Source organism: Lepidochelys kempii, chromosome 1 (assembly GCF_965140285.1).
Source record: "Lepidochelys kempii isolate rLepKem1 chromosome 1, rLepKem1.hap1, whole genome shotgun sequence".
NCBI classification, from domain to species: Eukaryota; Metazoa; Chordata; order Testudines; family Cheloniidae; genus Lepidochelys; species Lepidochelys kempii.
In genome coordinates this window covers 47,409,239-47,435,207 of record NC_136380.1, presented here as the reverse complement: position 1 = coordinate 47,435,207, position 25,969 = coordinate 47,409,239, and the positions used below count along the sequence as shown (strand labels likewise).

Below are 25,969 nucleotides of genomic sequence, written 5' to 3'. Positions count from 1 at the left end.
GATTAGTGTTAGCTGCCAAAACATTTTATTGAGACTAAGCGGCCCATAAGTGTGAAAAATAGCTTTCGCTTGGTTATAGTGCTGACGTTTCCCCACCTTCGCTCCCACAGGCTTTATCATTTACTTTGCATATGGAATGGGGCACAGCGTGGAAGCTCCATATTCAGCACCGTCAGATCCAGAAAGAAACACGGACACCAACTCGGACAGCGGTAAATGATAGCGTGTTCGGCTGACAAGCAACCCAACTGTCGCTTCAGATGAGGAAGCTTCATCTCGGGGACCCTGAACTACTTCCTCAGTCAATGCGTGCAGCAGAGCATGGGATTCCCAGCCCTGCTTGCTGCAACTTGAAGCTCGCTTTACTTTGATGATGCAGTTAAAAGGGATCCCAAGAAAAACGCCGCACCTCTGGCATACACCCAACAACACTGTTCCCTGAGGCTGCCGGCGCTCGCTCTCTCTTCTATTTTAAATGTATAGAAAGAAAACCGCTCCTCTGTGTGCCAGTTAACCTTCAATGCTGCTATTAGACTAGGCCTCCTGAAAGTCCTTCTTTCAGTAGCCCTGTGAATTAACTCCCTAGGTACTTGTTTGTAAATGGAGCAGACTCTGCAATGCTAATGTCGTTCCTAGATCAGATCCTTGGATCAAGTGATGTGGGCTGTATCACAAAAAAAAAAAAAAAAGCCTCTCACCAAAAATAATCTCCCATCTGGTTACGAAGTGCCTACAGTGAGTTACATGTTAAAGAAAAGCATCCAGTGGCTTTATTTTAATTGTATTTAACTTCTGAATAGGTACTTGTATACTTTAAAATGCAGCTTTGCCATGATGTTTAGGGGAGCTGCTCTTAGGCTGAATTCCCTTTTCCTTCATGCAGCTAATACAGACAAATGCTTCTGTGAATAACAGACCCCATCGCTCACTAAAGGGGCTCCAGCTGTAGCTGTAAATCTGCTCGGTGTAAGTAGTTCAGTGGTGCTAGGCGCAGGTGTCTCCAAAGAGCCCTCCGTTAAAGTCAATGGAGATAGTCCTGATTTATGCCCGTCAGAGTTAGAAGAGAAGCTGACCCTGGGAGTTTGCTTTTGACTTCAATGGGCACAACAGGTTGAAGCCTGTAGAAAATGACGCACAAAAGAGTCTCACGGTACTCAAAATTCTGTGGGGGACAGTATCTGAGACTCTCCTGGCTCCTGCCAGCTCTCCCAAGCAACCCCCGTGTGCAATGTAAAATGTCCCCTTAGCCATTCACACAATGGAGCATGGCACCTCCTGCCCAGCAAGGCTGAGGTAAGCTGAAAGGCCTGATCAACGCTGGTAAGTGTAAGCAGTTAAACCCAGTGTGTGGACACGCTTATTCTGTTATACAAGTGACTCTTTTTGGTTGTGCTTACATCCCTTCCCAAGCAATGTACACTAAAATGAAAAAAAGGGACTCCTATGCCAGAGTAAGTGTGTCCCCACAGGAGTTATACTTGTGTAATTATATCGGGTTACATTCACTCCTTTGCTTTTGCTGAAAAAACTTTCCAGGAGTGGACAATTCCTTATGGTGAAAGTCTTCTCTCCCACCCTGAGCAGAGCTCTGTCTAGGTATCTCAGGTATCTATAAGGGCCCCATTACTATAATGTCTGAGCACTCCACAAACTTTAATGTGTTGGTCCTTATAATGCCCCTATGTTATCCCCAGAGTGGATTCTAAACCTGTACCTGTTTATACCTCAAGCTGGGGCTGTGATTCCCAGCAGCTCCAGGAGACACCCATGTGCTAGCCTGAATGTAGCTACAGCGGTGTGAGGGGTTAGTCACCCAAAGGATGTGCCTAGGGTTTTGCATGGGATTGTATTCAGGCAGCTAGCACCTCCTGCCACTTCAGCTATACTGAGAGCTAGCCACAGGTATGGCTCCTCAAGCTGAGAAGCAAACCCCCAGCTCACAGTGTAGCTGTCCCAAAGACCATACAGGCAGTTTGGCATGCAGCATGGAATAGAACCCAGGTCTCCCGCTAGTGACCTAACCACTTGACCATCCTTCCACCTGTTACACCAAGTAGGGCTTAAATGGTGTAGAGCAGCGGTCTCCAAACTTTATGAGCCGAGGGCCTATTAGCTTTTTGAAGGGGCTTCGCGGGCCGAAGCGACTGTGAAAGAAATGAAATATATGCAAAACCGTTAAAAAAATTGTCAGTATTGCTTTAAATTGTAAATCAGGCTCCCCTTTTTGGGTCTGCTCTGCCCCGGGCCTGCTCCCTTCTCCCTGTGCCTGCTCGGCATGCCTGCTCTGCTGGAGAAAATGACACAGGACTGAAAGTTTGGCTGCACTTTGGTAAGAGAAGCTCCAGGTTCCCATTGTTGGTTGGGACTGTTTGGTTCTATTAGTGCTGTAGTTAAAATTTAACCATTATGAAATTTGTTAATTTCTATCTTTTTTGCTCCATTTATTGGAGATGTAATTAAGCATCTGGCTTGTATTTTTACTCTAAGGCAGGGGTCCGTGTCTGCTCAGCTGCAGCAGCAACTCTCCCCTAAGTTGGCTCCCCTTTTGGGCGGACACTGGCTGCTGGGGGCACTCACCCCTCCGCACAGCTCAGCTGAGACCCCCTCCCCCGGTGCGAGCTGCTGCCGGCGGCCCCTCCCCTTGGCTGCTCGGCATGCCTACTCAGCTGTTCGCTTGTCCCTTGTTGGTTGGAGGGCCAGACAAATGGAAGCCCCAGGCAGGATCCGGCCCACGGGCCATAGTTTGGAGACCCCTGGTGTAGAGACTTTGTCCTGGCTTTCTGCACAGGAGTGAATTTAACCCATAGCCCTTTTTTGTAGGACACTGCTGATCTGCCATAGGTTCAGAATTTGTCTAGTGCCATTTCAGTGATAACAGTTGGTGGGACTTCAGTAACACACGGATCATTTTAACACTGTTCCATGTGCTGCGTATTGTACGAAATAAAGACCACGTCCTACTCTTGGAGCTATACAATGCCTCTTGACTGTCGGTCAGGTCTCTTCTTTCCTCAGACATGTGAAATTCCAAGAGTTCCACTCAAGCGAGAAGGAAGAATGTCAGACTGTGCAGTTCTCATCCTTTTATCCTAAACGGAGACACTCTTAGTACATTTCACATGCTCAAAAAAAGCACTGATGTCAGAGAAAACCACTGATGTCAGAGAAGGGAACGTTTCCTGTGGTACCAAAAACAGCTAAGTGCTTTCTTCAACTTGGGCTACAGCTTTTAAGCAGTTGTTAAATTTAGCACTGCATGACTATCTGAAAGGGGTGAGCGCTGGCTGAAAGGTGCGTTTTGAAAGGAAAACTATTTAAATTTAGGCAGATTGCTTGCTGTAAAAATGTTTTGATAAATGTTAACTTATTTTTTTTTGTCTTGCATTTTTTGTCGTCTTTGGGACCTGCTTGGTCTTCATGTTCCACTGCTTTAGCTCAGCGAATTACACATAAAGTGTCGAAAATAGCAGCACTTAGAAGAAAAAGGAAATTTTTGGTGGGAGATCATTTTTCTTTCATTTCCTTTTCTGTGAGAAAGTTCAGAGGAAAAAAAATCCTATTTAATTATAACCGGCAGTTAAATTATCTCTTATGTACACATGTCCAAAGTTCTCTTTCACAAGTTGAAAGGCAAAGTTCCACCAAAAACTTTCTAGGATCATGACACTGATTGTGCTAAATATATGAAGCCCTTTTTTCCCCCTCTGATGTCCAAATGTACCATAGCTCAAGCTGCGTATCAGGGAAGACATGCAAATACTGCTGTAATCTTGCTATTGTGAAGAACATGCCTGCATTGAGTTGAGCTGCTTTTTGTAAATAGTTCAGTAATTATCCTATGTTTATAAGAGTATTTTGTATAGCTGCCAGAGCTTTTCTCTGTATATAGAGTTGGGTGTAGAAATGATGCCTTCTTTGGGATAACGAAAGCAAGAAGAATTGGCCACTTTTTTTCAAAGGAGAGGCCGTGGCAAATGTGGCCAGTCGGAATTTTCAAGGCAGCCTCTTCCCTCAGGAATTTGATCTCATTTGAACTCTATTTGCTCATACATATCTGAGGGAAGGGAGACCTGTAGATGTTTATTTTTAGGTATAGTCACTAGAGCCTCTTAACATTTTTCAAATGAAAACTTAGGTCAAAAAATGGTCTGTTTCAAAAAGAGGTATTTTTATGTGCGAAACCTATTAGATTTTTTTAAAAATATTTTTTCTTTGAAAATGGTAAATGAAAAATGCAACCTGTTGGGTTTTGTCTTCATTTTTCCTCTTTGTTTTCCATTACTGTTGAGTTCCTCATGTATGTGTTGAGGTGCTGATTTCTTCTTGTTACTCTTTGCAGTCTTTATCATCCTGAGTTGTTGATTTTTATTTCTTACTTGCCACTATTGATTGATCACCTTAGTTGCTTAGTGGGATTTTTTTTTTCCAAATTAAAAAATAAATCACTTTTGAAAACTACTGATTTAAAAAAATGCAGTGGAAAAATTTAGAAAAATAAAACATCAGCTTGCTTCAAAAACTATCGCAAGTAAATTTTCAGATGATTTCCGGGGTGGGTCTTCAACTATCTTTTGAAGGAAAGGCAGATAGACGATTTGATTGTTTCTGTTGAAGTCAGTGACAAAATGTCCGTTAACTTATTTGGCTAAATTCATCCCTGGTGAGTTGGACGGATGAACTTTCTTCCAGGGATGAATGTGACCCATTGACTTCAGTGCAAGGAGGGATGGATCCATGATGAAAACTCTGCAGATGGTTAGCAGACTGAAGTCCCAAATGGCTTCAGTGCTCTGTTTTGCTGGTTTTAGTGACCATCTGTTTAGAGTTAGTGTTGGAAAGGTTAGGTTTTAATTAGCAAATGTTTACAACTGTCATTTTTGCCCTTTTGCTGAAATGGGTGAAAAGAAATTCCATCACTAACAATAAAAAATGTACAGAGAGGGAAAGTTAAGAACATATCATATGATATGTTGCTCTTGTAGATATCTATCTTCCTCCTCTGTTGCTGTCAGTTCAATTAACAGACAGCAATGTGAACTATTATGGTTATATTTTGGACAATCGGTCACTACAGTTTATACAAATAGTGCCTTGATTTAAAATTTTTAAATTCCTGTTAGTACAAAAATTTCTACTCATGAACACTGAAAAAGACAGTGAGAAATGCTCACCCGTATCATCTGTCAAAAGTAATCAAGACAATCAAAACCTGATCCTTCCAATCCTATGCACGGGGAATGTGTTCCAAGCACACCAATGTGCTTACTAGCAGAGAGGTCTGCTGGTTTCTCTCTCGCCTTCACTTCAGAATGAATATTGAGCCAGTCTTCTATTTTAAGAGAGTGGCTGCTATCCCCTTTAGCACAAGAGCATATTTGTTTCTTAGGCCTTGAGGTGGATACACTTTCAGCATCATGAGCTTGATTATTGGACATATATTTACTGGGACGTTTCAGTGAAACGTCTAAATCCTTTTTAGCCAAAAATGTACTTCGTGTTAAGTGTGTTGTTTTAAAAAATCCCTTTTGTTCTCCATTGTAGATGTGGGTTTACTGACCACACCTGCATTAGGGGCCCCATGACTTCCTCTTTACAACTCACTGCATCCTCCTACTCATTGGAAGCCAGTGGGTGGCCGTTTCTTAGTTGAAGCCAAAACTCTGATGTGTTTGAGGCTACTGGAGTGGGGGGGTGTCATGTAAGTGCAATAGTATTTCCCGCTCCCCACCACCCAACTGTCAAATCCACATCAGGATATACTTCACTGGACTGGAGAGTGCCACAGATTTGGTACATCATTCACTTGGATGAAATTCAACCCCATCCCCAGCCTCCCACTCAAGTAGAAGCCCCTAGAGACTTGGCACCACTTGTGTTAAGTTTTTTTAAGAGGTGCATTTTTGTGCAAGGTTGCAGTTCACCCTTGCTGTAGAATTTATTTTAACACTGCCTTCTGTGGACTCTCATCATTCTTTGCTTGCACACATGCTATTGACAGGGTAGCTGGGTGATGCGTTCCCAGACTTGGGGGGACTGTCGGAAGATCCAAAAGCACGTTCTAGTTTTTTAACTGCATTACCCAAGTCTTATTGAAATCGTGTAAAGGCAGAATTGTGTACAAATAATGTCTATTTTTGTGTGTATTTGATTATGGTGGGATGGAATAGTTGGGGGAGGCATGGGTGGTAGGCACTTCATAGGCATAAAGGAGGGGACTCTGTTTTACCAGGATAGTTGGAATTTCTAGTGGAATGTTTATTGACGTGCTGGTATGAGAAGCCATGTTCTGTTCAGCATTTCGTCACTGTAACCATGATGCCTGATGCAATTTTAAAGGTTTGCCCCTATTCACACTATTCCTGTTTCAGCAGTGGGAGGGGTAGATAATTCACTGCTTTTAATGACGAATGGGGTTCAGAGCATGTTACATACACAAATGTATCATACAAAAACTTCCAGGCATTTGACATGGAGAGAAGGGACATGAAAAGGCCTCTGTTGTTTTCTGAACCCTTCATGTTTAGTCAGTTACTAGCTGATTTTTATCATATTAAACATGTCTGATAACCAAACTGGAAACCAAATGGTGTAAGAATGCGCTTGTTATGAAACTCCAAGCCACGGTTTCCTCAGGGTATTTGCTCTTAGCTCATGCTCCAAGAAGTGAGGTTAGGCCAAGACGTGGAAACTTCTAAGCAATAGGGCATTTTTTCCCCACTGATAACTTACAGCAAGTCTTTGGCATAGTAACATCGGTGTTTCCAGATGATGGGATGGCTGTGACACGTGTTTACATTGTGCCTTTCAGCTTCAACTGATCGTAGGAGCACAAAGACTGACGACAACTTTGGGTTGTTTTATGTATCACAAACCTACCCAAAACGGGGGGGGTTTCTTCGGTGAAGTTGCTTTTACTGACCAAGAAGCCATGGAAGAGTTTACCTACTTTTTTTATTCATCAAAATGTACATACGTTTCTGTTGTTTGGGTTGTTCAATATTTCTAATGATTTCTCAGAATTTCTTACAATTATGATAAATGGTTAGACTCCTAGTCCTAGCTCTGCAAATCTAGTTTTTGTCTCTGTGTGGGGTTTGGTTGTTTCGTTATAAATTCTTTTTTAAACTGTGTACTGTTTAGACCATAGAATTACGTTTTAAAAATGTGAAACTTTCACCCAGAGCACAGCATGGGCAGACAGACACTTTTCAACAGACAACACTGTAAATAAATCTCCCCTGGACTGTGCTTTTTGACTTTGGAAATCGACTTGTAATTAAATGGCACAGTATTAAAATGTTTTCATGAAATTCAGACAAATTACTGATTCATCCTTATTTTCCATTCTGGTTTTTATATTCCCACTTGTTTCACCAGATCTGTCAGACATGGTCTTACGTGTATAAATCCATCCTTCAGAAGTCTATTGTTAATCTGATTCCCAATATAATTCTGTCCCTTACCCACACTCCTGGGATCTTTCTCCTCAACTGTTGACCGGTCTGTAGTTTAATAGATTCTCCTTTCTTAACTGCTCTAGCAACAATCCAGAAGCTGCATCTTCATTTAATTGGGCCTGACAAAGACTTTCCTATTTCTCTTATTACTTCACAGTCTTTAAGATTTTTGGGGTGCAGTTGTCCTAGGGTGGGTCCATTTTTATTAGTGTAAGGCCCTGCTCCTGTGAGTTGCTCAGGGCCCTGTACTTCTAGTGAGGCACTCCTCCACTCCTAAGGATTGGCCCTTAACTTCTTTGTGTTTACTAATCCATGAGCCAGTGGAAGTTACTGATGCTCACCCACTTTTGTAGAGTACTTTGGCTGATAAGGTCTATATAATGTGCCAAGAATTATGTATTGCACTCTCCTTGGTATTATTTGTCTAAGTGCTTATATGACCCCCAAAACTGCAGTAATAAGCTTTTTTTTTTTCCTTCCCTACTATTTCCTTTCTATTTTTGCATTTTTCAGTCACATCATGAACCACTCAAGTGCCTCACAGAAACCTTCTCTTTTTGATCTCACCTATATATTACATAATGGGGGAAGGGATAGCTTAGTGGTCTGAGCATTGGCCTGCTAAACCCAGGGTTGTGAGTTCAACCCTTGAGGGGGCCATTTAGGGATCTGGGGCAAAAATTGGGGATTGGTCCTGCTTTGAGCAGGGGGTTGCACTAGATGACCTCCTGAGGTCCCTTCCAACCCTGATATTCTATGAACTCCATTAAAAGAATGCAAAGTCAAGAACTCAAAAGTTAAGAAATGCCAGAATGAAGGCTGCCCATGCAACCTTAGTTCATCCCCCTTGTGCATATGAATTATGGTACAGTCTTTAATTCATCCCATACAGTTTTTTTCTACAGGTCCCCTGCTTCACTCAGTGCTCTGGATGGCCATTGCTCACTTAACCAGCAGCTATTTAATATTTCGTTTTAGCTCCATTAGAGGTGTGGCACCCATGCCTTGTTCACTGCACCCCATTCAACCACCGGTATTAATTTCCTCATGAGTTTTTCTATAGTGCTTATCATTACAGTATCTGTGTGCATCACAAATATTCATGAATTTATCTGCACAACATCCCTGTATTATTCCCATTTTACAGATGGGAAACAAAGGCACCAAGAGTTTAAGGTCAGACGTGTCCGGTAATTTTTCATCCCCAATTTGAGACACCTGAACCCTGATTGCTCAGAGTATGTGGCATTATGTAGCACTGTGTATCTTCAAACACAGCTCCCATTGACTTCAGTTGCAGCTGCGAGGGTTCAGCACTTCTGCAGCTCAGGCACCAGGGCCTAGAGCCTTACATGTACTTAAGTGTTGCAACATCGAGGTGCTCTGCCACCCAGTGGCATTCCCAGCCCTGAGCTCCCTGACCAGCTTCCCTGTAAAGTGCCTGGGGAGAAACAGGTGCCTCAGAAAGGGGTTCTCGGAAGCCAGCAGCAGCTGCCTGATTGGTGGCTGACTTTGTGCACATGGCTCAGTGCATTGCTCCATGTGGGAACCTCAGCCATGAGCCCTCTCCTGGAGTTAAGCACTGTAGTCAGGACAGCCATGAAGGCAGCCCATGCCTCAGCAGTTGAAACAATCTGTCTCCTGCTCATGCTTGTTACTTTGCTCCTGCTCACCCTGTGCCTCCATTTTCGTGTGGATGACATGCTGCCCTTAAACCTAGGGGTGGCCTGCCTGCTGTGGGGTCTGACAGGTGGCAGGTGTTAGGCATGATTAGGGCTGAGCCCCACTGGTGAGAAAGATATTACCCCCACTTAGCTTGAGAATCTCAGTTTGGGGGCTGTGGGGTTTCAGCCGGACTGTGCCTGAACCCTAATTACATATATCCCACAGCTCCTGGGCAGCTCAATTTTGCAAATGCTGACCAGTGGCAACTTTCATTCCCCTACGGGGACTGGAGTAGGTGACAGCTATGCAAATGTCAGTGGCACCTCAGCGTGGACTTGGCCCCAGAGCCTCAAAAGTATTTAGCAGTCTAAGTGGCTCAAAAGTTGGTTACCCAGGAAATAAGGAACAACCAATAATAATTCCTAGCTCTTATACAACACTTTTCACCTGTGGATCTCAAAGTGCTTTAAAAAGGAGGGCAGTACTATTATTCCCATTTTATAGATGGGAAAACTGAGGCATAGGGAGGTGAAATAACTTGCCCGAGGTCACCCAAAAACCAGTGCTAAAGCTAGGAGTTGAACCCAGGTTTCCTGCATCCTAGTCCAATGAACTAATCACTACGCTACACTTCCTTAAGTTTGGTATAAGGAGCTCACTGGCAGAGACAGGGATAGAAGCCAGTTCTCCAGGCCACCATTCAATTGTCTTAACCATGAGCCCATCCTTTCTCCTGCAGTTTCCTGCCTCATTCACTACAGACCTTCTAACTTCTGCAACAAATGAATCAGGGGGTCCTGCAGACAACAGCCTCCTTTATGACACAAACCTGCTCAATTCCCAGAGCATGGGCCATCAAGTGCACTGAATCAGGCAAGGGTGGGGGGGGGCTTTTAATGTAACTTTTGTAAATATAATTGTCTAAATTTTATAAACATGAACTGGAAACAAACACAAACCACACAAATAGAAATTCCATGATGTGGACCCATATTAACACCACGTGGTTCAGCAGTAGGGTTAGAACCTTTGACCCACAGCACAGACCTCTGTCACTTCAGTAACTGATAGCAGTAGTAGGTTATCATTCAGATGGTCAACTGATTAAAACAATTAATTGCAATTAATCACAAGACTAAAAAAAAATAGTTGCGATTAATCGCAGTTTTAAGCGCATTGTTAAACAGTACCAGAATACCAATTTAAATGTATTTTAAATATTTTTGGATGTTTTTCTACATTTTCAAATCTATTGATTTCAATTACAACACAGAATACAAAGAGTACAGTGCTCACTTTATATTAGTTTTGATTACAAATATTTGCACTATAAAAAGATACAAAAAATCGTATTTTTCAATTCATCTCGTAGAAGTACTGTAGTGCAATCTCTTTATCATGAAAATGTAACTTAGACATGTAGATTTTTTTATGTAACTACAAATATAAAACAATGTAAAACTTCAGAGCCTACAAGTCCACTCAGTCCTACTTCTTGTTCAGCCAATTGCTAAGACAAATAAGTTTGTTTACATTTACGGGAGATAACGCTGCCTGTTTCTTATTTACAATGTCACCTGACAGTGAGAACAGGATGGAGGGGCGGGGAGGCAGCAGGGGCCAGAGGTGGGTGGGGGAGGCAGTTGGGAGCCATAGCCCGAAGCCCTGCGGCTGGAGGATGGGGCACAGGGACAGAGCCTAAAGCCATAAGGCTGGAGCCTGGGGCTGAAGCCCAAAGCCTGAGCCCCACTGCTCCTGGGAAGGTGGGAAACTCACCTGCTGCCTGCTCCTCCAGCGTTGTGCCCAGGTGTGTCCAGAGGGGGGCAGGGCCAGGTCCCAAATCCTGCTGGTGGCCCCAGCAACCAAAACCAAGGCAGGGGAACCAAATCAGAGCCCAGGAGGCTATGGCTGCAAGAAAAGCCCCTGGTGGCCACATGTGGCCACGGTGGCTGCATTTGTTGCTTTAGAGGCAGGATGAGACATGCACTTTGCCAGTGAGTGTCACAAGTATTTGCTAACAGGAGGCAAGTGGTGCAGGACCCCTGGGTTCTCTTCCAAGCTATGAGATTGTATTGTAGTGGTCCTTCTGCTGCTAGCCCCTCCAGCCTGTCTGTCCTTGTCCCAGTCTCCCCCTGCCCTCTTCTATCCCCTGTCCTCCTCAATCCCACATCCCAGTTCCCCCCAGCTGGTCATCCCAATCTCTCTCCCTCACCAGGCCCACCTCCTTTTCCTCCTTGCTAACAAGTCTCTATTAAATATGTGAAAACAGATGTTCAGAGGCTTATAAATTGGCTACATTCTGGCAAATTTTCACAGGGAATGGAAAAGGCACATCCCCGGCACCACTGCCAAATTTCAAAGCACAGAGGTGCTAGAGCTTCTCAGTTAAAAGATTGTAAGAATTTTTTTAACATTTGCAAGCAACATAGGTTCCCGTAATCTCAGTCTGTGAAATGGCTGAGCAGTTTTGCTGACATTTTCAAAGAATTTCATCTGCAGGCAGCCAATCGGGCATGCAAAATTACAGCCTGAAATGGTTGTTCAGCAAAGTTATACGCGAAAATAGGGCCTTTCTTATGATGATAAGTGTCAGGCAATCCTAATTTAAGGTGACTGAGTCCAGTAAGTGCAGGTTCCCTGTGTGTTTCTTTGCACTAGCAAACTATAGGAGAATTAGCATTGGGAATATATGTCATATTGTCTAAAGGCTTTATCCTGCTAGATAATGGACATGTCCAGGAAGTCTAAACTCCTATAGAAGTCATTGTAAGGCTCTGACTAACTCATAGGGTCACAGATTCCAAGGCCAGCAGGGAACAACTGTGATCATCTAGTTTGCCCTCTTGCATAACAGAGGTCACAGAACTGCTCCACAATAATTCCTAGAGCAGAGCTTTCAGAAAAACCTCCCAGCTTGTTTTGAAAATTGGCAGTGATGGAAAATCCACCAGGACCTTGTGTAAGTTCTTCCAATGGTTAATTACTCTCACTGCTAAAAATATACAACATATTTCCAGCCTAACTTCACCTTCCAGCCATTGGAGCATTCTCTGCGAGACTGAAAAGTATTTGTTCCCCATATAGGCACATATAGACTGTGATCAAGTCACAGCGTAACTATTTTGTTAAGCTAAATAGATTGAGCTCCTTGAGTTTATCAGTATAAGGAATGGTTTCTAATTATTTCATCATTCTCCTGGCTCTTTTCTGAACCCTCTCCAATTTATTAACAGCCTTCCTAAATTGTGGGCACCAGAACTGGACACAGTATTCCAGCAGCGGTCACGCCAGTGCTAAATCCAGAGGTAAAATAACCTCTCTACTTCTCAAGATTCCCCTGTCTATGCATCCCAGGATTGCATTAGCACTTTTGGCCACAGCATGGCACTGGCAGCTCATGTTCAGCTGATTATCCATCAATCTTTTTCAGAGTCACTGCTTCCCAGGAGAATCTCCCATCATGTAAGTATGGCCTACATGCTTTGTTCCTAGAGGAATACATTTATGTTTAGCCGTATTAAAATGCATATTGTTTGCTTGCACCCAAGTTACCAAGTGATCCAGATCGCGCGGTATCAGTGACATATCCTCTTCATAATTTACTGTGCTCCCAATTTTTGTGTCACCGGCAAATGTTGTTAGTGAGGATAGTTTACATTTTTATTAATGACCTGGAAGAAAATAAACATAGGGCCAAGGTTGACCCCTGCAGGACCCAACTAGAAACACATCTGTTGAATGATGAGTCCCCATTTTCAATTACATTGTGAAATCTATCAGTTAGCCAGCTTTTAAGCCACTTTATGTGTGCCATCTTAATTTTATGTTTCTAGTTTTTGAATTAAAATATCATGTGTTAAATGTCTTACAGTAGTCTAAGTATATTCCATCTACACTCACCTTTATCAACCAAACTAGTAATCTAATCAAAAACAGATATCAAGTTAGTTTGACAGGATCTATTTTCCATAAACTCATGCTGATTGGCCTTAATTACATTACCCTTCTTTAATTCTTTGTCAATCGAGTCCCATATCAGCTGCTCCATTATGTTGCCCAGGATCCATGTCTCTTGAGTGAGTGCCACCCATCTCTTTCACATGTACAGTTCCTAATTTCAGGAGAGGATCAAGAATAAGGAAAATATATTTACTGCATTTAGACTTTGGAGAAATTTAGTCATTAAGATTTTAATCTAATTTATAGCATGGGAAATGCAGTCATGTACCTAATCAACCAGACCTATTTCCCCCCATGCTCTCCCTCCAGCCACACATACACAGCCATAAAGAAAACACAGCAAGACACACCAGTTTGCATGCTTCCATCCATATTTTTGCTGGAGCATGAATTTATTATCAGGAATATATTACACTCATCTGTACATCATAACAGAAATAATACAAACTTTTCCTGTAATTCATTAACCACGTATTAAATCAGACTACAGAACTCCTACTGCGTGGGAAAAACTTTACAGAAGGATCCCCAGTGTGTCCATGGGACACAAATGCAATCAGTGCAGAGACATAAAATACCTGATTTTGTTAGTTTGTTTTTCTCGCCAAAAAATGAACGTAACCATTAGGTACCTGCTGATTTAACGTAAGCAAATTATTTCAGTGAAATGCAGGAACTTAACTACTGATCTGATTTATGTAAATTTCTTAGTTGCAAGAATTCAAACACTGCTCATGTCCCACAGACAGATGTGAAGAAAAAAAGAGACAAGAAAGAATTTGTTGCTCTCTGACTCTTTTTCATCATTTGCCTCTAATAGCTGGTCTACACTAAAGCTGTCAGTCGACCTAAGTTATGCGACTTCAGTTAAGTAATTGAAGTTGACGGAACTTACGTAGACTGACAGCAGTGTCTACACAGTTCTGTGTCAATGGCAGATGCTCGCCCACCGACTAAGCTTCCGCCTCTTGGGGAGGTGGAGTACAGACATCAATGGGAGAGTGCTCTGCCATCGACTTAGCTTGTCTTCACCTGACCCGCTAATTCGCTTGCAGCAGTGCTGATTTAGCCAGAAGTGTAGACAAGCCCTAAGTAAGGCTGCCCACCAGCTGGCTGTGGTCTCAAGGAGGCCCTGCTTCATATGCTCATTCTTTCTGAGGAAGACACTTGTTGGGTGGGAGGAATTTGAAGGTGGTTGGGGGCAGATGGGCTCTTTAAAAACTCTCTCCAGGGACCATCCTTGGGGCAGAGGCCATGGTTTAATTTGTGTTTGTACAGCAACTGCAATGGAGCCTTCAGTCTGATAGGGTCCTTTGGGTGCTGCTGCAGTAGAGATAATACATATGCTTAAGGCCAGGCCCCCAAATAAGCTTGCGGTTGTATTTTTATAGAGCAACTGTGACATCCAATGGTCCCCAGGAGTAATTATTCCCTATGTATATGTCACCTGCACTCTTTTGCTATCTAAAAGGTAATAGCAATAATCAAGTATCATTGACCTGCCTGGCTGAGTCATCTCTGTAAGGGAAAGGGAGTGGAAGAATAATCACATAACGTGTGCTACCTACAGGCCCTGGGCCACCAACGTTACACACACACCCTCCCCCCGCCCTACCCATTGCTGAGCCCAACACTGATCATTTCACCTGCTCAATACTTACAAACTAAATGAAAACTAAAGTCAAATGCTATTCATAAACCAGTCACGAACTTGGTGCTCAAGTGATGTGCCATGAATGGGAGCAATCCGACTACTCTTGCCAACTTCCCCTTGCTATGTCCTAGAAACGGACTGAACCAAAACCTGACTTCTGACCACCCTCTCCCCCCCCAGCAACATTTGGCAGAACCTCATTTCAGATGCTAGCCCTGTGCCTTAGTTGTATTAATGAAAGCAGGACCCAGTGACCTATAGAAGTGAAGGTAATTCTGCTTTAGCTACTGGACAGTTTGAGTTTGCAGTGGAGGTGGAGGAAAAGAGGGATTTATTGTATCCTTCCACAGTTAAAGGCATTTCCATTATAAAATGTGGTTTTACAGAGGTTTATAGCACAGCCATAATTATGTGCATTGAATTACAAACTTAGGCCAAAATGTTCAAACCTGGATGCCTAAAGTTAGTAAAACCCACACTTAAGCATCTAAGTTAAACTAGCCTGATTAGGAGAATTGTTGAGCATCCACAAAGCCCAATGAAGCTCAGGCATGTATTCTGGTTCCTTTATTGTAAAATTGTTATTTCACTTTCTATTGGATGGCTTCCAATATAACAATAAAGTCACTTTTAGTAGCTAAATAGCTGTCTTTGTGGACATTTGCTGTGGAGGAAAAGTATACACTCTGTAGCCCTTTGAGAGATGCAGAAACTCTAATGATTAGTGGGTACAGGGCTGGCTAAATCAAAGAGTGGTTTGGCAGCCTTTGTATTCTCACAGTGTGGGTTAATGAGGAGACCAAGCGGAGGAATTGATAGGGTTCCTCCATAATTAAGTCTCAGTAGCACTTGCCTTGTAAAAGATAGTCCCTCTCCCCACAATCCTTATTCAGCCTTCACTAGCCGGTAGGGTTTATTTGTAAGTGGATCATTTACTGTTCTGGTATTGAGGCACAATGCATGAACAGCCCCATGCTAACCAACATTAAGAGCATGTGCTGACAGGGTGAGAACTCCAGCTACAATCACAATGCTTTGCTAGCCTGCTGCTGTTTTGGTATAATATAAGGACATTTGTTTTGACAGTGAATCCCTACATTGTTACGGTCTAGGACATACGATGCACCATAGTTATGTGCTTGAAAATCCTGCTATTTACATTGGCTGCAAAACATAGATAAATTCAGCCAAAAAACTGTAATCCTCCCCAAGTGTCTTCCGCAGGCCTGCACTCATGCCATCAGGAAATGCTACTGTAACAGGGTGAGATTCATCTCTCCTGGATTCAGAGTAGCAGCTGTGTTAGTCTGTATCCACAAAAAGAAAAGGAGGACTTGTGGCACCTTAGAGACTAACGAATTTATTTGAGCATAAGCTTTCGTGAGCTATAGCTCTCTTCATCGGATGCCTGTGTTGTGGAGTTAGAGGCGATGCATCTTACCAACCCAGCCCACAGGCAACCTGGGGATCTGTAGCAGTGCCCCATTGTGGTTGCTATTTAAACCCAAGGGCTAAAATAGGGTTGTTAGAGTCACTGAATCCATGGACTCACAGATCTCTGGGCACCCACAGTTTCAGTGTGCATAAAGAACTCCTGTACAGCAGGACTGTCCTTGGCCCCTCTTCACCCAGTAGCTCTTCCATGGGTCTTACATGAGTTTACAGGGCTCTGAGCAAATTTCCCCCCTAACATATTTGCTCTTTTCTTATGGCTTGGTATAGAGGATAGGCCCCCACTGACTTTTCCTCTGAATAGATAGTGATGAGTTATCAAAATCCTGCTGCTTCTGCTTTTTAAAACCCTATCTAGAGCGCAGTACAGTTCCTGTCATTTCAGCCAACACCCTAACGATGGTAGATGAAAGATCAGCCAAGTCAGCCACAAATGTGTTGCTGCCTGAAGTCCAGCCAGTAAACAAACCCAGGTCCTGAAAACAAAATCTTTCCCTCAACCTACAGACCTGGGTACTAGCTTCCTAGTGCACCTGTGACTCCCAGTGAAATTTTAGTGGGAATTCTGTTGCACAAGGAAAACAGGTTTGGCTCTTACTGCATTCACTTCAATGCCATTCTTGCGCCAGACAGTTACATCTCCCTGACCAACCACTTCATGCCAGCAGATGTTAGCGTTTGTAAGTGGAAGTGTGGGCAGGGAAAGAGGAGGGGGGATGGGTGCTAGGTTAGGAAACAAGATTATATGACAGAGGGGCAGTGCTCTCCACTGCCATTTAAAAAAGCTTGGTTTATGGATTATACTGGAGGGTGATATGCTTACCACTTGTCAGGGAAAGGCTCACTAGTGGTAATACTGCTACTGAGGGCTGGTCTATACTACACAGTTAAGTCGACATAAGGCAGCTTACGTCAACCTAATTATGTCAGTGTCTACACTACAGCCTTCCTCCCACTGCTGTAAGTGCCCTACTACACCAACATCATAACTCCACCCCCACGAGAGGCGTAAGGCTTATGTTGGTGTAATTAGGGTGACAGACACTGCGTCCCTTACATCTACTGTTGGCTGTCTTGTCAATTTCACGGCAGGAGCCCTGAAATTGACAAGAAAGCTGGGCAGCTAGAGCTCAGCTGTGTCACTCTGCTGGGTGGCTGGACCCCGCCCCTGACTTAGAGCCTGGGCTAGAAGCTGGAGTGTGTGGGGGGGAGGGCTTCAGACCCTGCTCCCAGCCACCAGCCAGGGTGAGAAGCCCCAGCGGGCCCCCCTCCCCACCAGCTCCCTGCCAGGAGTTGGGCAGGCTTGTCAATTTCATAGCTGAGCTGTGAAATTGACAAGGCTTCCCAGCTCTGGCAGGGGGGAGAGGGGAAGCCCCAGGCAGCTCCCCCCTCTCCTGTAGGGAACCAGGAAGAGAAATCCCAGGTGGCTTCCCCCTACAGGGAATGGGGAAGAGAAACCCCGGACAACCAACTGCAGTCACATGAACAGAAGCATCAGCATCCAGTGTCAAACACCATCAGGAAATGACTATTATAAGACAGGGAGAATAGAAACGACACCAAATGATGTTGGGGTCGCTGGCAGCCCAATCTACCCACTAAAGCCCCAACTCCCAATTCATTGCTAGGAGCATCCATTGCATGTGCATCCATTGCATGTGCATTTAGCTGATAAAAGGATGAGTAAAGCACCGTAAACAGAAATGACGAAGCAAAACAGACTGGCTTAGTCAGCTCAGATCAGGACAGTAAAACGTTTTAGTGAGTAGCACATGGGATAATTTAGATTAACATCACGGTAACAACTCATACTGTAATAGAACACATTGCACTAGACTGGAACATAACAATGAAGTAGGTATTGCAGAGTACCTGTGCATTGAGCAAGTGCAGTATGAAAGTGACTAAAATTATAGTGATAGTGGTTTTTATTCTTTAACAACTCTCCTACTTTCAGGGTGTACTTGCTGAACACATACAATCTAGTCATGTATTTCAATGGTGTTAGTCAAATATGGCCTGGTCTAGTCTAATAAGATGTTCAACATACTCAGTATCATAATATCATGCAAACCTGCTACAAAAATAAATTTCTCTAAAAAAAAAAAATTAACCTAATTTTTACACCTTGGGATGGGCCAAAGACACTTAAATTGAAGCTGGCTGTACCTAAGCTGCAGCCTGAGCATTCTGAATACATCACAGGAAAGCTGAAGCATATTTCAAGTGCAAACAATGTGCATGTTTGCTGGAGTAAATGCCTTCCTGCCTGCTTCCATGCACGTCATTAGCTGTTTACCCACCTTGTGACAACAACGCTTTCACATTGCTTCATGACCCTGGAATATTTTCTGTACGTATTTACATCCTGGCTGTAACTTGGTCAGGTCCTGGAGCACACAGCGTGCTCTGTGAATAGGCAGGAAAAAATGCAGGGTCTTTGCGACAAACTGAAAATAAAAGCATCATATCATTTAAAAAATTGTTTTTGCTTTTGTGTGGGTGACTCACACGCCTACCCTGCCTACATCAAATGCTTTCACAGTCTAATCCAAACAATTCTGATACAAATGCTGGGACCCACATTTAGAGAACATCAAAGACAACAGGACCTCGCCTGGCTTTGTGCAGTTCCCTTCCTGTACCCAGGATCCAGATCAAATACTGTTAACCCCTTCTCATTCTAACTGCTGTTTGAGGTGCTGTACCCCTGGGAAACCAGCGTGTTCACTCAGCATGGTGTGACATTCCATCTGGTCTAGACAGGCACTGCACTGAAAGTTACCGCTGCAACACATGCATGGTTAACAGGTGCAGCAAAGGGGGTTAATATAACAGGGAAACCTAAGAGTATTTGCATTTTGCCTGGAAAGCAGAGGTTTAAGGTAGTTTGGCCTCAAAATATATGGGTTATATGTCGAGGGACAAAATTCTGGCCTCAGCTGGATCCATGAAGCCCCATAGATCTTCCCTGGGGTTCTCCTGGCCATTAACAAGGGCAAACAAGAGCCTAGTATGTGCAGGATCCCCTGTACCCTGAGGCAAACTGGATCTAAATTCTTAGAACATCCCACTAGGGGTTTAATGCTTTTGGCCAAATGTCAAGCTCACAGCAAATATTTTTTTCCTTCTTTCTAGGGTTTGCAACAAAATAATGTGGGACTGGATTTGTTATAGATTCGGAGTGCTTCCAAAAGTGTTCAGTTAAAAAAAAAAAAAAAGGATAACTAGGATTTGAGAGAGTAAAATGGAGTTACTCTTTAAAATAAACTGTATGGAATGTGCTAAAGCCCTCTGGGTTTCGGTCTCTATCCTACATCCACTCACAACATTGATGCTAATAATAATTGAAAATTGGAGACTGGAATGCGTGGCCTTATCTGGCATTGAGTATGAAGGTGATGGTTTTGAAGGCAGTACTATTTTAGAATCTCATTGTCGCTGGTGTTCACGGTATATAGTGTACCACTTGGTGGTAGTTTGGAAGGCGCTTCTATTTCTAAGTAACTTTCTTCTATTTTGGGTAGAAATATTCCTAGGAGGCTTGACAGAAATGCATTTCATTTAGCTATAAGTCTTAGGCACAAGTTACAAAACTGCTGACCATAATGAAAATATATCAGCACTTAGTAGTGTATCCAACAATATAAAAAAATGCAATTCAGAACATCTTCAACTCCATATATGTTGCGTGTGTCAATATATACACCTATTTAGGATGAATACATACATATATATAAACACACATACATATATAGATATTCAAAACATGTACTGTTTGTAACTAACCTGAAACACTGCAGCAAAGGTTCATTTTGATGAACCATTAGTAGTAGGATTTTCTTTCTTTTGGCTCTAACCATGGCAAAATGTTTACACATCAGACTACACTGGTTATACTACTCTACAACATCAGTGTGCCAGTACCGGGAGCTTCTATGATAATAGTACACTGATAATAGTACACTGCCTAGCTTACACTTATGCAGCTACAGAGCATGCTTGCAGTAACCAACCCTGGGTATCTACGGTTGGTAATACTTTCTTGGATGATCACATTCAGCCGATTGGAAAAATGTGTAAAAGCCCAGTTAACTTCTGCAGCCGCGTGGAGCGGTCATCTTGGCACCGTGCTGACTTTTGCGGGAGTAGGAGGCCCTGATGAACAGCGATAAATTGGTGTAGGAGACGTAGGAGACAGTTTAACCGGGCTCATGGGCTCCGCTGTCTGGAGCTTCCAGAGTAGCTCTTCATTAGTCCTGCTTAACCTCTTCTTTTCCTTGGTTTCTTTCTCCACGTAGTCTTGAAGATTAGCATTTTCCTCAGATAACTGCCTGCAGAGGGAAATAATGCACCAGTTAACATTTCACCAGTCTAAACAGTGCTAGACTGTCATTAAAGCAAATATGACAGCTGCTGAGGCCACTACCCCACACAGCTGTTAAAGTCAACCCCTGTGATAGCTTTATACCAGAGCCATGCTGGCATAGCAATGATTCGCTCCTGATGAAGCCAAGCAGAGTATTTCAGGTAATACACCTGCAGTTCCTGGCACAGTGTTTCCATTGCACGATGCTGAGTCAGATCACAGTGACCTAATGCAACCTGACAGAAAATTCCCGGCCCTTTGTATTCCATTTGCTCTCATTTTCGACACCAGGTGTACTGCATGTGAGCGTGAGGAAAAACCCTCTTGAGTTTGTTATTAAGCAAATCAGTTATTCTGAATACTTTAGAATTGTGTATTTTTCCCAGATGACACAAAAAACAATAAATTTTAAACAAATCACAGAAACAGGGACGGGACTGGATGGCTCAGGGGCACGCAATGGGATTGGAGCCTTTCAAGTCTTTGTCACTGGGGTCTGAATTAGGTCTAGGTTGGGAGTGACTCAAAGTTGTTGCCATCCAATGGGTGTTTGGAGGACCACATGAAATATCGGGTAAAATTAGTCTGATTCCTAGTGGACAGGTGTCCACACTGCAAAACAAAACACTCCCCGAATTACTATTGGCTCTTCCTGGTATCCTTGATGGCAGTCACAGCATATGCAGCCAGGATGAAAAGATCATGAAGACTAAATTGATGCTCCCTTCGGGTCAAGCTTAAAGCATGTTGGTGGGGCACTGTGTAACATGCTGTTCCTTTTCTGTGAATGAATAGGACATGTTCAATCTCTAGGGTGGTCAAGCTAACACTGATCATGAGCACAATGGGCCACTTAGCTCAATGCCATGGATGTCAGGTATTGCAGGCCAGGGGAGGCTGAGCCTCCCCAAACAGCCAGGCATGGTCCTGCACATGATCTGCCCTGAGGCCCCTCCTACTTCCCGCTCTCCCCTCCCGTGGGCCAGGGTTGGGGCTGGGGCTAGGCAGGGCTGGCCTGCTGCCAGGGGCTCGGGGCGGCTGGGGCCGGTGCTCAGGCCGCCTGATGCTGGGGATGACCACCTGGCACTCCAGGGCTAGGGGTGCTTGGGCCGCTTGCCAGGCACTCTGGGGCTGGGGGTGCTCGGGCCGCCCGCCGGGCTCTCTGGAACCGGGGGTGCTGGGGCTGGCCGCCAGGTGCTCTGGGGCTGGGGGTGCTGGGGCTGGGGGTGCTGGGGCCACCCGCCGGGATCTCCGGAGCTGGGATGGGGGCACTGGGGCACGCCACCTGGCAATGGGGGTGCTGGGGCCTCGCTGCCCGGTACTGAGGGCATTGAGGCTGCGCCAACTGGCACTCTGGGGCTAGGGGTGCTCGGGCAGTCCGGGGCTGAGGGGGGCAGCCAGGGCCACGGTGGGGATCTCGGGGCTCCAGCAGGGGCAGGGCGGGACCAGGGGCTAGCCTCCCCAAATAGGTGGTTCACTTGCTGCCCATGCTCTATTCAGAAATTAATTTGGCTTCATGTTTACAACATTTATTAAATATCAAACTGAACATTTTTGGAGAGATTTCTACCCAACTCTTTTTTAACTTTTCCATGTATGCTCTGAGCTGCGAGAGGAGAGTGTGTCTAAGGAGACTACCAATCTACCCATGAATTTGTTTCATACTGCTGCCCATCACTGCAGTATCTGAGCACCTGCCCTGTAAATCCACAGCAACAGCGAAGTTCTTAGGGGACCTCATGGAGTCTCTGACACGGCTCCTTTTTCAGGGTCAGCTTGGGGGAGGGGTTTTGATTTTTCTTAAAAGACTGTATTACTTTCCTCTTCCCCTGCCACCGCACAGCAATGTGGGCCGTAAAGCTTTTATGCAAGCCCAGATAGGCCAACAACCAACCAATATGTGCCTGCCTGGTTTCTGAGAACAGTTTAGCAGGATGCTCATTGAGCACATTTAGGGAGTAACCCTACAGATCTTACTCCCGTGAATGATTCTCAAAGCCAGTGAAGGCAATGGGGCTGCCCTCAGAAGCAGAAATACGCATGCAGCAGCTGGAGAATCAGGCCCTCAGAACATATTAGCCTCTTTTACATGTAATACTGCTTGCCAGCTACACAGGGTGATATCCAGTATTACAGTGAACTTGGTAGACTGTCAGCCAATATACTCTCTTCTATGACACTAATAAACACCGGAGCTGGCGGCGGGGAGGAGGGCTGTGAGTTATATGCACAACCTACAGGTAATTTAGAGAGACATTTGAGTAGAATAGTGCCTTCATAGCCAAGCATCTGTGAATAGGTTGTGCAATACAGACATGTCCTCAGAAGACAACCTGCTTTAGCATGCAGATAGGGAAAAGAGCCCTGGCTTGTTACACTGCTTGTTTCATCTCCCACATGCTGTGTCAGGATAGCGCCGTTTCTGCTGTGTCATATGATGTCATGTAACCAGACACAAGGAGAAACAAGCGTCACATTGCATTGGAGATTGAGGTGGCTTTTCCCTCCTAGGTAGAATACAGTGCTCCTGCTGCCTGTGTTTTGCCACGTACTCCAGCAACCCTGCCACGTGCTTGGTCACGTTATGCCAGCCTTGCCTGTGTCATTTTATTCACAGAATCATGGATTCCAAGGCCGGAAGGGTCCACTGTGATCATCAAGTCTGACCTCCTGCATGGCACAGGCCATAGAACCTCCCCAAAATAATTCCCAGAGCAAATCTTTTAGAAAAATATCCAATCTTGACTTAAAAAATTGCCAATGATAAAGAATCCACCAGGACCATTGATAAATTGTTCCAATGGTTAATTACTCTCCCTGTTAACAATTTACACCTTAATTCCAGTCTGAAGAGCTCATTATTAAATATTTGTTCTCCATGTAGGTATTTATGGACTGTAATCAAGTCACCTCTTAACCTTCCCTTTGTTAGGCTAAATTGACTGATGAGCTCCTTGAGTCTGTCACTATAGAATCATAGAATATCAGGGTTGGAAGGGACCTCAGGAGGTCATCTAGTCCAACCCCCTGCTCAAAGCAGGACCAATCCCCAATTAAATCATCCCAGCCAGGGCTTTGTCAAGCCTGACCTTAAAAACTTCTAAGGAAGGAGATTCTACCACCTCCCTAGGTAACGCATTCCAGTGTTTCACCACCCTCCTAGTGAAAAAGTTTTTCCTAATATCCAACCTAAACCTCCCCCACTGGATTGGTTTCTAATCATTTTCTAAGGATTGGTTTCTAATCCTTTAATCATTCTCATGGATCTTCTCTGAACCTTCTCCAATTTATCACCATCCTTCCTGAACTGACAGAGAATTCCAGCAGCTGTCGCACCACTGCCAAATACAGAAGTAAAATAACCTCTCTACTCCTACTTGTGATTCCCTTGTTTATGGATCCCAGGATTGCCTTAGCTCTTTTGGCCAAAGCATCACACTGGGAGCTCACATTCAGCTGATTATCCACCACAACCCAGAAATCCTTTTCAGAGTCTGTGCTTTCCAAGACAAAGTCCCCCATTGTGTAAGGATGGCCTACATTCTTTGTTCCTAGCTGAATACATTTGGAGTTAGTCGTATTAAAATGCACACTGTGTGCTTGCACCCAGCTTACTGAGTGATCCAGATTGTTCTGAATCAGTGACCTGTCCTCTTCATTATTTACCACTTCCCCAATTTTTGTGTCATCTGCAAAATTTATCAGTGCTGATTTGAAATTTATCAGTGTTGATGGCGTATGAACAGATGCAAAGTGATTGCACATTAACAATACACATGCTGCCTATGAAGACACATGCCCCAACTAGCTCTTTTCCATCTTTCAAGTAGGATTTGTCATGGGTGCTATGGAAAAGAAACCAATTATTATTCTTGTATCATCTAGAGACCCCCCCAGTTGAGATCAGGACTCCACTGTACTAGTCACTGTATCAGCAGAGGTAAGACACACTCCCCTGAAGAGCTCACAGTTTACAGAGCCAGGACAGACACAGAGTGGGGGGAAGGAAGGATTACTATTCCCATTCTATAGCAAAGGATTTAGGGGCTACAGTGGATGAGAAGCTGGATATGAGTCAACAGTGTGCCCTTGTTGCCAAGAAGACTAACGACATTGTAGGAGCATTGCCAGCAGATCGAGGGACGTGATCATTCCCCTCTGTTCGGCACTGGTGAGGCCTCATCTGGAGTACTGTGTCCAGTTTTGGGCCCCACACTACAAGAAGGATGTGGAAATATTGGAAAGAGTCCAGCGGAGGGCAACAAAAATGATTAGGGGGCTGGAGCACATGACTTATGAGGAGAGGCTGAGGGAACTGGGATTGTTTAGTCTGCAGAAGAGAAGAATGAGGGGGATTTGATAGCTGCTTTCAACTACCTGAAAGGGGGTTCCAAAGAGGATGGATCTAGACTGTTCTCAGTGGTAGCAGATGACAGAACAAGGAGTAATGGTCTCAAGGGGGAGGTTTAGGTTGGACATTAGGAAAAAAAATGTCATTAGGAGAATGGTGAGGCACTGGAATGGGTTCCTAGGGAGGTGGTGGAATCTTCTTCCTTAGAGGTTTTTAAGGTGAGGTTTGACAAAGCCCTGGCTGGGATGATTTAGCTGGGGATTGGTCCTGCTTTGAGTAGGGGGTTGGACTAGATGACCTTCTGAGGTCCCTTCCAACCCTAATAGTCTATGATTCTATAGATGGGGATCAGAGGCATTGAGAGGTTAAGTGATTTACCCAACACCACATAGGAATCTATGGCAGAACTGGGAACTGAAGGTGGATCACCAACAATTTAACTGCAAGCAATTCTTCCTCCTTGGGAGACCAGCCCTCTCCTCTGATTGCTAAAACCCCTGGAATTCTCAAGAAGGAGGAGGAGGATGTAGAAAGGATTAGAATCAAATATTATCTCCTCACTGTCTCCATCATCAGCCACCTATTTTAACACTATCTACTGTACTCTGATTCCCGCCTTCCACTGTGGGAGCCCCCCACCACGCCATCTGATTGGACCATCTGATTGGGCCCACCCCTACAGTTATGCTGATGCCTGTATATGCAGATCTTTTCATGTCCCCACCTCAGAGTGGGGCTGCCTCTCTCCGTCCTAGTGAGGTCAAGCAGCAGGGGTCACTCCTATTCCCTGCATCTGCCCAGAAGGCGCCAAAGGAACAGGGGGCTTGGGTACTGCTCACTACATGATCTTAGATTGCCCAGTATATGAGCCCACCAACCTGCCCGAGTTGCTCCATGCCTGTACACTGCTGAGCTTAGGGTTTGGCTTGTGTTACCCACCTGAGTGGCAGATGGCTTTCTGGAGCTGGCCTAGTGCAGGGCTGAGCTACGAGACTCTTAGAGGTTTATGCTGTGGACTGGACAGAGCCCTTGTTAAAGGAGGCAAGCAGCATCATAGATTA

The 25,969-nt window shown here is 44.3% G+C and overlaps 2 protein-coding genes and 1 long non-coding RNA gene across 13 annotated transcripts in view; 2 read left to right on the top strand and 1 right to left on the bottom strand.

Moving 5' to 3' along the window:
- Nucleotides 1-7,320, top strand: part of SLC7A1 (solute carrier family 7 member 1) — a 62,857-nt gene extending 55,537 nt beyond the window's left edge. For 3 of the 5 annotated variants that reach the window (XM_073340963.2, XM_073340936.2, XM_073340947.2), the window contains one exon: nucleotides 111-7,320. In XM_073340963.2, coding sequence (XP_073197064.2) covers nucleotides 111-220 — 110 coding nt within the window. In that variant the 3' untranslated portion in view covers nucleotides 221-7,320. The remainder of the gene's footprint in view (nucleotides 1-110) is intronic. The other 2 variants (XR_012158538.2, XR_012158532.2) reach the window with 1 other exon arrangement.
- Nucleotides 7,321-10,477: 3,157 nt separating this feature from the next.
- MTUS2 (microtubule associated scaffold protein 2) overlaps nucleotides 10,478-25,969 on the bottom strand; it is a 502,895-nt gene continuing 487,403 nt past the window's right edge. For 4 of the 7 annotated variants that reach the window (XM_073340900.2, XM_073340882.2, XM_073340845.2 and 1 more), the window contains one exon: nucleotides 13,432-20,522. In XM_073340900.2, coding sequence (XP_073197001.2) covers nucleotides 20,306-20,522 — 217 coding nt within the window. In that variant the 3' untranslated portion in view covers nucleotides 13,432-20,305. Of the gene's footprint in view, nucleotides 13,234-13,431; nucleotides 20,523-25,969 lie in introns of those variants that run through there. The other 3 variants (XR_012158528.2, XM_073340891.2, XM_073340921.2) reach the window with 3 other exon arrangements.
- The window catches only part of LOC140910354 (uncharacterized), a 27,270-nt gene continuing 13,594 nt past the window's right edge, over nucleotides 12,294-25,969 (top strand). Inside the window, exons 1-2 of the long non-coding RNA XR_012158549.1 lie at nucleotides 12,294-12,427; nucleotides 12,553-12,584. This is a non-coding gene — a long non-coding RNA (uncharacterized LOC140910354). The remainder of the gene's footprint in view (nucleotides 12,428-12,552; nucleotides 12,585-25,969) is intronic.